Source organism: Phascolarctos cinereus, unplaced genomic scaffold, assembly GCF_003287225.1.
Source record: "Phascolarctos cinereus isolate Bilbo 61053 unplaced genomic scaffold, phaCin_HiC Scaffold_7;HRSCAF=346, whole genome shotgun sequence".
Taxonomy (NCBI): domain Eukaryota; kingdom Metazoa; phylum Chordata; class Mammalia; order Diprotodontia; family Phascolarctidae; genus Phascolarctos; species Phascolarctos cinereus.
Window position 1 is genome coordinate 67,724,744 of NW_027556180.1, and position 11,438 is coordinate 67,736,181.

Consider the following 11,438-nt stretch of genomic DNA (forward strand, 5'->3'; position numbering starts at 1 on the left):
TCTCAAAACTTCCTCTATAGTGACAAAAAAGGTGTTTCAGTTTTCACGGGCAGGTATAACATTTTTGGATACAGCTTTAAAAAAAAAAAAAGGGGGAAGCCAGGTGGCTGGAAGTCAGGAGGACCTGAGTTCAAATCCGGCCTTAGACCAAACACTTGACACTTAGCTGTGTGACCCTGGGCAAGTCACTTAACCCCAATTGCCTAAAAGAATAAAAAAAAGAGAGAGAGAGAAAGATTTCTAATTAGATCAGGGCACTCAAGAAGGCTGTTCATATATGAATAAGGAAATTCAGAACACAAATACAGGTAGGAAATAAAAGTGTAAATATAATTCATAGATGCCAAAATATATATGGTAAAGAAAAGAGAAATCCATCTGTTTTAACAAACCAGTAGGTTTTATCTATGCAAGTCAACGTAGTGTAAAAGCAAACAAGAGGACCACTTGGAGACAATGGGATCATCAATCCTAATTTACAGGATATTTAGGTGAGGGAAACATTAGAGAAGACTTGCAAAACAAAAGAATTCTTTAGTTATTGTCAGGTAACCTTTTATTTATGAAGTTTTAGTGAAGATATCCTATTCACTGGCTTTGTACAACATTTTCTGGGATGACAAAACCCAGAGAGATGACAAAAACAGAATGAAGCCTACTCTGCCAAGATAGGTAGTTAGAGCCTTAAAGATGATCTAGGTTAACCTCTTTCCTTCACTGATGAAAAAACAAAAATAAAAAATCACTTGCTCAAGCTTGCATGAGTATGTTTAGTAAAGCCTGGATTAAATCTCGTGTCTTCTGTGCTTTTTCCAGCTGCTATTTGATGTTCATTAACACCTTTAATTTTCACCTAAAAATTTCTTCTGACTGTTGGTGAATATAGGCTGATTGCTGGCGAACGTATTAAGACTCTTAGCATTTGTTTTACAAATGGTTCTGTTTTACATATGTCTTCCACTTTCCCACAATATAACTGAAGTCATAAAACTTACCTGCAAATGTTACTTCTACTGCTTCTGGTTTGTTTCTGTAAAACAGAAAGAAATTTCCTAAATCAATTAATAAAATCATCTTGCAGTTTACCTTTAATAAGACTGGGAAAAGAATCTGGTTTTCCTCAACCTTTAAAATGAGCCTCTGAAAAAGCCAATTATGTGAACCATTCTTCAACTTATTACTGATCCTACTGCACAGCTCACTGAATAAAGCCCTCTCAGTCTGTGTACACAGTCAGTGCTTGAGGTGGGGGAAAAAGGAAGCATGATTACTTCAGGGTCATCTCAAATATTGGCTGCTACTATTATGTTCTTTACTTGGCTGACAGTTTAGTTTCTGAGAGCAGGATAGCGGTGCTGACAATTTGAAAAACAAAAAATAACATAACAAAACTCTTGGTTGCTTTTCTAATCCCACCTGTGATAAGGGAAGTATATTCTAACAGGCAATAAGATAACCACACAGGCACCATTCCAGGATGATTTAAATTTTATTTCAGAACAAAACAGCAAGTGGATTTATTTCAAGCTACAAGATCCCATTTTACCACACCTTAAAATGTCCACTTCACTCTTCTTTGCCAAATCATAGCCTTCTCTTCAGATCTGCACCTTCATGAAGTCTTCTCAGACTATCTCTACTTCAGTTATCTAGTAATCCACACAAAACTTGGACAAGTTTGCTCCTGAAACACAAGCTACTGCTTTGCATTCATACTTCTATGTTCATATGCTTTAAAAGTCCTTCCTCCCTTTGCCTGACAAATACTTATTTTTTCAGTTAGGCAATGTGATTAAGTGACTTGCCCAGGGTCACACAGCTAGTGTTATGTGGCTGAGTCCGGATTTGAACTCAGGTCCTCCTGAATCCAGGGCCAGTGCTCTATCCACCACTGAGCCACCTAGCTGCCCCTGACTGACAAATTCTTAACCATCCTTTAAAGCCCAACATACACCACACCTCTTCTGATCTGCCTCTTCCCTCCAAAGCTAACAACCTTTGTTTTCATAATATTGCATAGTACTGTGTATTACAGCTATCTAGCTTTTGTGTCTTATGCCCCCCTACTAGACTATAAGGTCCCTGAGAGCAAGAACTAGTCTTGTTTGTGCTTTTATCTCCCCACACTTAGCACAGTGCTCTTATATACCACAGGTGCTTATTAAATGTCTATCAGTTTTCTAATATGGGATAAATAAGGTGGTATCTTCTAAGATACTAGTCTAAAAGTCAGTATTTTATAAAATTTGGTACCAATGTCACTCCTGATTGATTGGATGATCACAGACAAGTCATTTAACATCTGAGTCTTAGCTTTTCCATCTACAAAAAGGGTATAACAATGGCTTCCTTAACTCATTCACATTATTATTGAGGACAAAGTGTAAATGAATATGAAGGGACTGATAAATCTTTTGGGATGTGAAAATATGTTTAATAGGAATGTATATGTATAGCCTATATCAGACTGTGTGCCCTCTTGGGGAGGGAGAGAAAAATTTAAAACTCAAAAGCTTATGGATGTGATTGCTGATAAATCAAAATAAATTAATAAAAAATTTTAAAAAAATCTTTTGGAACACCCTGTATAAATGTAATTAAGTTCTCTATTTTTCATGTATGTTTTGTCTAACCAAAAGAATAGTGGATATTACTGAATTTTTCTATTATTTTCTCTGTACTTTCCACACAGTAGGCATTTGATAAATACTGGCTCATCAGTTAAGAGAGCCTATCACATCTCTCAGTTGTAAATAACTGATGATCATTCAACACAATAGCTTAATAGAAAAGCTATTAAGAATGACTGAACTCTTCTTTCTTCTTTAAGTATAATGACAGGACACAGATGAGAACATACACTAGCCAGCCTTCTCAACTTCCTGCAATCAAACTGGTTCCACCTTGCTTTCCAAACTGGCAACATGGCCAGGAGAGAAGAAATCCAGGTTCTCACTCTTAGTTCTTCATTCTAATTTGCTCAAGATCACACAATTAAGTTGATAACCTCTTTTGTACTATAGCTGTTTCTCCTGTGAAATGGACTAACGCTTAGTTGCCTTTCAGGACTACAGGGGAATAACAGAAAAAAGGGGTTTATAATTCTTAAAGGAAACGGGATTCCACTAAATCAACATTAAATGCTCACTTAGGCCTCTTCCAGTTCTAAATCTTATGATTCTATATGATAGACATACACTGAAAAAATAAAATATATTAACTGCACACAAAGTTACATTGTATTTACAGCCCCTTCTGGGGTCCTAAGAATGAAGGTACTAGGTAGGACCTATAGCACATATTTAGTAGAACCTGATTGAGATTTCTTTTAGAAGTAGAGATGAAATGAGAGCCAATATAGTGCTACCTTCTTCAAGAAGAATACAAATAAAAAAGATGAATAATAAAGACAGCCAGCTGGTTAAGAAGTTGAGCTGTGCCCGCATGAGTAGCGTTGCTCGGTTCAGCACAGGGACAGGCTGTAGACACCTAACCATATGGCTTCAGAAGAAGCGCAGGGACCTAGTAACTGAATTAATTTCCTTTCTTTACCACCAAGCATGAAACATCAGTGATAAGCACTGGTGCAGGAAAATGGCACTAGATCTAGAGTCAGAGAACCTGGGTTTGACTCCCAGCTTTATCACTTACTGTGTGACCTTGGACAAATCATTTAACCAACATTCATAGGACCTGGTTTTCTGTAAAATGAATTTAGACTACATAACTTCTAATGTCCCTTTCAGCTCTAAATCTGTAGTTATAGTGCTAATCCTAATACAGAACTCTGAAAAGTTTCTCTGGACTACAAGATTCCAGAAGCACATTTGCCAAAGGCAGAAAATGCTGTGATCTATGCTAAGTGGTTTGTGTCTGACTACAAAATATTTGTCAAATCACTGCCATTAATATTTTAGTTGACTATTTAAGGCTACATAAAAGGGGAACAAGGAGAGGCTAAGGAGAATGACATAAAAAAAGGAGCTAAATGAAAAAAATTTTCAAGATCTTCGGAGTCAAAGTAGCATGTTCAATCACCAAAGAAGTTTCATAAGGAGTCACCTTGGGAGTTACAGGCTTAATAACTGTGTCCCAAAGAAAATTATTATAACTCAAGGCAGTCTCTCATTTTGAAATATAATTTCTCAATCCAAAAGCAGGGTGCTTGTAGCTTTTGATTTACCATCATGGACACAGGCTGATGGAAGGAGGTAAAAAGATAAAACCCAATCTAACTTCTGCCCAAAGTTTCTGAATCTTGAAACTATGGCAGGAGCTTATGAGATTACCCCACAAAATCAAGAATTGGTCAGTGGCACAAAAATGATGAAAACAGAGACTCATTTAGTGTCAGATTATCTGATGACTAAAATATATCACTCAATAGGAAAGGTTCTCATGTGACACCAGTCATTCAATTCATTCAAAAATTTCCTGAACTATTATTAAAACCTCTTACAAAGAAGAGTTTACCTTCTTTCCTATGGTTCTGAACTTCCTATGTATCACTGATCTGTCAATGACCCTGGCAATTAAATTCAGAGCATACTATACTGAAAGCTGAAAGGCTTTTATAAGTCATCTAGTTTAATACCCTCATTTTACAACTAAGGTCACAGAGCTAGTTAAGATACACAGTAAAGGCAGAATCCCAGACCCTTGGATGCCAGATCCAGTATTCTGGCCACTACAATGTAGTGTACTACCAAAAGAACTAACAGCTTAGCCTGTCTTTTAGAGATCGTGGAGATGTCATCCCTAAATGCTGGTCCATCTGAAAATTTATAGTATCAGTATGCATATACCTCTCCTTTGCTTTTCCTTCCTTTTGCAGTAAAATGAGGCACTTCTCACTTTAAAGGTTTCTAATCATTGCCCAGTTTCCAAGGTGATTGTACCTTGCTCATGGGCAGGCACTGTAGGCCTTCAGTAAATAGTGTGGAACCAAATTTTTAAGTGCCAAGAACCAGACACCTCCCAAAGCAGTACCACACCCATACCCCAAAACTGCCAAAATCAAGGGCAGAGTCACAGAAAATCAGGGATGAGATAAGATTTCTAAAGAGGAAGAAGCCAGACTATATGATCTGTGAGGTCCCAGGAACCTAGAATCAGGTTAGGATATTAGAGGTCCAACCTTCATATTTTGGGGATTGTGAAACTAAGGCCCAAGGAGGTTTAGTGATATTTCCAAGGTCACAGGTAGGGGCAGAGTCAGGAAATGAACTCAGGTTCTTTTAATCCAAATCCACTGGTCTTTCCAAGGCACTACCCTGCCTCTAATTTCAAGTTTCTAAGAAATGGGAATAATTTCACTTGGCTACATCCAGGGTGAGGTTAGGGTAGATGAACTTGAAGACCAGTTAGATTATTTTCTCTCAAATCTACCTAAATCACTCACTTTATTCCATCTTTCCTTAAGTGCTAAACAAATTTCAAATCACTCTAGGCCAGACTGCCTCTCAGAGGACATCTGTAGTGTGTTTAGGAATGAAAATAAGGAAAGGTAAGAGCAGAATTTATTTTTTGCTCAAATTTGTCTTCCTACAGTAGTTGCCCACCTCAATTGGCATGGCTATTTGCTGAGTTCCCAAGCAACTTTGTTCCCTTTCACATAACCACAGCTCCCCCAAATGTACACAGGTTGTGGTAAGTGGCCAATGTACACATAAAATCAATAGCCACCCTAGCCATCTTCATCTGACAGCATTTCCTAAATTTTGGACTCAAACTCTGGACAAGTTGAAAGCCAGACTTTTTAGTCTAATAAGATTCTTATGGTGTATATAGTGATGAATAGACAAACTAATTTGCTGTGTAACCTCTGCTTGGATTGGAAGCCCTTTCTTCAAGCAAAAGCTGCTCTTCAAAAGAAGGGCAGTGCTGCTGATAGGATGTGAAGATGTGACCTGACAAATGCCATCTTTCCAACATCCAGAATAGTAGAGGAAAAGGCAATGAAAAAAATCCATGCTAATTTTCATGGATATTCATGATACTTTGGCTATTTCTAGTCTGTGATGCCATCTTAGTTTGAAGGCTGTCAAGAAGATGTCAACTTACAGATAAGTGTGTTATTTAGGGAAGAAATCTGGTTGCCTCTAATACGCCAATACCCACAAAATTAATAATAAACAATGAAAGGTAAATTGTTTGGAGTAAATGTTAACCTTTATTTGCATGGCCTCCAAATTAAAAGGTTTCCACTGTTCAAATGTGTTCATTTAAACTGTTTAGATAACAGTACTCTAAGTAGATGGGAATTCGGTCATTTTTTTTAAGATATCACTATAATAAGCACTGGGTGACCAGATGACTGGGAAAAAATCATTCACAAAAAGAGAAAATTAGGATAGTTGAATTTTGAATAAGAATTCCAAAGAGTTCTCCTGGTATTTCTTGTGTTTAAATAGTCTGAACACAAGATTCACACTTTGGAAAAGGCTATGAATCAGGAGTTCTCCTTAATAGTAAGAAGAATCCCAATCTGTAGTTTCCTAGATGTCTTTCTCTGACCTTTCACCCCAAGACACCATCTTTCCAAACTCTTGTAATTTTGGCTACGAGCTCTTTACCCACAACACATCTCTTTTCTTTCCTGCCTGTGATTTAAAGCACTGCTAGAACATGGTAATCACAAGCGTCTATCTTTGCTGGAAGTTCTGGTAGGCCTTCAGTCTGGGCAACCACTCCACTAGCATGTCTGAGGACATGTATTTGGGAGGTGCTGCTTTTGTAATCTCAGAGAACCTATATTCAATAAGGCCTGAGAATACACTTCTTTTTTATGCAGATGGGATTTTTTTGCCATTTCCACTAAAATTTTCAGCAGAATCCTACCAGTTTTCATCCTGGCTGCCTTCCACAGCTCTCTTGTCCTAAGTCATATCACTCAAAAAAAGCCAATTCATGTTTTGCTACACCTCATCTTTGTGATCAATTCTGAACTATCTACTTAATGTATTCCCAATTAGTTTTGGTCCCTCTGAAATAACCACCTGCTATTTGTAGCAGTAGTTTTAAGAGAAAAATAAAAAGCTAAAGCCTGAATAATGGGATGGTTCAGTCATAAATTAAAACATAATTAGAAGTAAACGCATTCCTTCACCACAAGACAGGCCTCTGCTTGAAAACACACACACACATTTATCACACAGATCTACACATAACCAACCTTCCTCAGCTTCAAGCCTGTCAAGACTTGATGGCACTAAAATCAGCTGTGAAAATGCAGAAGTTAATTCAACTTCCTCCTAAATGCTAGACTGCTCAAGGTACAATAAAGTCACCCAAAGGACTGGAGCTGATTCACTTCAACTTTTAAAATGCAAAAGCAGTTTAGAGGGAAAACTGAAGGCATGAAAATAACCACCTGAAAACTAAACTGTAAAATTCCCTCCAGAAGAACATATATTCCTTTCACATATCCCTTCAACAACAACAAAAATGCTTTGTTTTATAATGATAAAATATATGGGCCCACTATATGGATTAACTACTGTACAGAGTGTACTGGAGTGAAACAATGGGTTAAAAATACTTCTTTTCACTGCTTCTTGAATTAGCTTATTTTAAACTGCTTAATATTTCCCCCACTGCATTACTTCTGTGAATCTCAAAGCAGTGACATTTTTAGTTCTCAAGTCAGTAAGGGGATTCTTTACCCATTTCTTTCTCTATAAAACAGAGACAACGAGCCCCACAGCTGAGGAAAACAGGTCCACAAAGATAGACTGCTACAGGTCACACAGAATTAGAACCCAATTCCCTGGCCCTATGCTCTAAATATTAAAAGAGCAACCTGATTTTTTTGTGGGGGGAGGAGAGAGGAAGGAGGGTTATGGAGAATTTTCTGCCATCTGCAGCTTCTCAGGCTGGTCAGAAATGCTTGCCTTGGAAAGATTTAATTCAACCCATGTTTATTAGATGTCTGCCATGTGCAGAAAATGAAGATGCCTGCAGGACAATCACAGGGTGAGAAGAAATGTCATTTAGTAACTTGACCAAGAGTGGGGACAGAATGCAAGCCAGTAGGACTAGAGCCTTACAGGGCACCGGGGTGCAGACTTTAAGAATTTAAAGGATAAATCACAAGAGGAAGGCCACTGGGTGGGGAAAGGGGCAGGAGAAACTCAGGCAAGAGATAAGGAAGGGTGTGTGTGTGTAGCAGCAGATTTGTGCGCGTGAGTGTGAGTGTGTAGGTAGCAGCAGATTTGCCTTAAAAATGAGAAGAAGGTGGTCCATGTCTCTCCTGCTTGGCCCAGAGCAAAGGGGAGCCAGAGAAATCCCACCTTCCCAGCTGGAGGTCTGACCTGGGAGAGGGAACGGGGGAGAAAGCCACCCACACTTCCTCTCCGCCCTGTGCAGGGGAGCGCCGGGGGTCCCCCGGGTCCTTCCGCACCCCATCCCACAAAACGACGATGGGTGGCTGCTCCCCCGACTCCCTCCGCCCACCCCGGCTCTAACCCCCAACCCCTTCCCCACCTCACCCAGTGGTCCCCCGCCCCCTCCCTGCGGGCTTCTCGACCCCGGTGCCCGGGGGAAGGGGAGGAAGAGGGGTCGGTCCGGGCGCCCCTGGCCCCGGCGCGCTCACCCACCCGGCGGCCGCGTTCTCGAACTTGAGCGCGAGCGTCTCCTCGATGATGCGGTTGTTCACCTCCAGCAGGATCATGGCGGCGGCGGCTGCGGGGGCTGCCCCGGTCCGGGGAAGGAGAGAGAGGGCGGGTTGGGGGGGAAGGAGGGAGCCGCGAGGCTGCCCCCCGGCCGGGGCGGGGAGGTGGGGAGAGGGAGCGGGGTGAGGGGGGAGGGGGCAGGGCGCACGCCTCCACACACGCACAGCGGCTCGAGCCCTCCTCCCCTGCCCTCCCGCCTCGGCGACCTGACCACCTGGACCTGGCCTGCACCCACTCGCCCAGCAGCCGCCGCTGCTGCTGCCGCCGCCGCCGCCGCCGCCTCACCGAGCGCCCCCGGTCCCCGCCCAGCCCCGGCTCTAGCCGGCCACTTCCGCTCTCACACCCACTTCCGCTCGCCGCCGCGGCGCGCGGCCCCTTGGCGCCATTTCCGCTCCTCTTTCCCCCCTCCCCTCTCCCTCTCAGCCTCCGTGAGCGGGCGGGTGCACGCACCGGCGGCCCTGGCCGGCTTGTCTCTGCCCCGCTACGCCCAAACTTGGCGCGCGCGGGCCACGCCCGCCAGCACGCCCGCGCACGCACGCACGCTCGCCTCCGCTTTCCCATGGTGCCTCGGGGCCGCCCCGCCCTTCCAACTGTCATTGCGGAGCGCCGCCTCCCGCGGTCGCTGCGTCCCAATTTCAGCTGCCTTCCTCCGGGGCCGCGGCCTACGCGCCTGCCCGGGGAACTAGTCTTGGACCTCCCCTCCGGCTAGGCCGCCGGGTGGCCGGTCTCTGAGCCCCCTGCCTCGAGGCAGGAAGAAAGTCCCGAGTTCAAATGCTGACTGACCCTGAGTAGGCTGCCTCCTGCCTCTGTTTCCCCAGTCTGTAAAATGGGGTTAATAACAACGCCTGGCTCCCGGGGGCCGCCGTCAGCATCAAATGAGACATCATCTCAGAAACTTGACTGACACTTACTAGCTGTGTGACCCTGGGCAAGTCACTTAACCCCATTGCCTAGCCCCCCCAATTAAAAAAAATGAGATGTCATGTAAAGTACTGTCTATAAGCAGCTACTTTACAATCATTTCATCATTCAAAATAAAAGCTACCTTACTATGTACCAGGTGCTTTACAAATATTATCTACAAATTACAAAATTATTTACAAATATAATTCTCATTTGATTCCAGGAGTTGGTACTGCTATCTGCGTTTTTTAGAGATGGGGAAACTGAGGCAGGTGGAGCTTGAGAACTGATTTGCCCAGGGTCACACAGGGCTAGATTTTAACTCAGGTCTCCTAACTCGAGTTCCAATGCTCTATCATCCACTGTCCTACCTAGCTTCCTTCTCTCTTCCCCCCACCCCTTTTCCCTATATAGATAGATATATAGATATGTAAAATGAAGGGATTACTAGTTTTTAGGGTTCCTTCCTTTTCAAAAGGTGCTGGAGTGCCTCTTGCAGGAAGCCTTCTTTGATTCTCTTCCTAGACTTCATGACACATTTTTCACCTTTTGCAGAAAGTTCCTGTATTAGAATTCTATCATATAGGCTGTGCTGTGTAGGATATCCTGTACTTGAGTCTTGTACTTCTGCTAGGTCTATAAGATCCCTGAAGGAGGGACTAAGGAGTCACTGGAAAGTGTTGGGAAAAGTCCTGGATTCAGAAGCGGAGGCTTGCAATCTGGCCCTGCTGCCACCTGTTTGCCCTCGGACAAGTCACAACCTCACTGGGACTTAAGGGGGTAGGATGAGATGATCCCTAAGATCTCTTCCAGCCCAGAATCCTGTGGTTTTGGCTTGTAGTGTGCACTTGATTGTGACAAGAAAGGGGAGACTTTTCATATATCAAAACATTATGGTACATTGGAAGCAATTCTGGAGTCAGGAGGGAGCTGGGTTACTGGCTTCTTGACCTAATTGAACTCCTTGCTTCAAGCCTTTCTCTACTTTAGCCCATCATCCTCCACCATGGTGATTTTCCCAAAGCAGAGATATGACAGAGTAATCCCCTGCTGTATATACGTTCAAACTCTAGTGGACCCCTATTACCTCTAGGATCAAATATGGATTTAGTTTGACTTTTAAAGCTCTTCACAACAGGGCCCCTTCCTGCTTTTCCAATCTTCTTAGTCATTACTGTCTTCCACACACTCTATGGTCCCTTCTGACCTACTTTTGTCTCTGTGTCTTTGTGTTGGTTGTCCCTCATGCCTAGAATAGTCTTCATTTCTGCCATTTGGAGTCCCTGACGTCCTTCGAAACTCAGTTCAAGTTCCATTTTCAGGAGGCTTTTCCTGTCCGCCTTCGGTTACTTCGTTATGTGCCTTGTATATGTCTTGTATATACTTATATATGTGCATGTTGTCTCCTCTGATAGAATGTGAACTCTTGGACAGCAGGGACTGTTTCTTTTTGTATCCTTAGTGCCTTGCACAATGCCCAGCAACTACTTAATAAAGGTTTATTAATTGACTCAATATCTCTGAGCCTCAGTTTTCTCATTTTAAAGGGGATAATAATACCTCTTTGCTGATTTTACAGATGGTATGATCAAATATAATACATGTTAAGTACTCCGTATGCTTTAAAAACTATGTGTCAGCTTCTCTTGTTATCTAAATGTTGCCTCTTCCCTTCTTCCTAGTACAGTGCTCTGTACAGAGATACATCGCAAATGTCAAATGAATTAATGCAAATGAGTGGGTTATTCATCCACTAACCTGGAGAGAGAAGCATAGAGGAGGAAGGAACTCAGAGATTATCCAACCTTCCAAGTTTTCCAGATGAGGAAACAGTCCCAGAGAAGACACTTCTGAAGTAGGGAG

General features: G+C 42.4%; 1 protein-coding gene across 1 annotated transcript in view; it reads right to left on the minus strand.

Annotated features, from left to right (window-relative positions):
- The window catches only part of ARPC2 (actin related protein 2/3 complex subunit 2), a 40,944-nt gene extending 31,980 nt beyond the window's left edge, over positions 1-8,964 (minus strand). Inside the window, exons 1-2 of the mRNA XM_021002765.2 lie at positions 8,598-8,964; positions 996-1,030 (exon numbers count right to left, since the gene is read on the minus strand). Coding sequence (XP_020858424.1) covers positions 996-1,030; positions 8,598-8,671 — 109 coding nt within the window. The 5' untranslated portion in view covers positions 8,672-8,964. The remainder of the gene's footprint in view (positions 1-995; positions 1,031-8,597) is intronic.
- Positions 8,965-11,438: the final 2,474 nt, after the last annotated feature.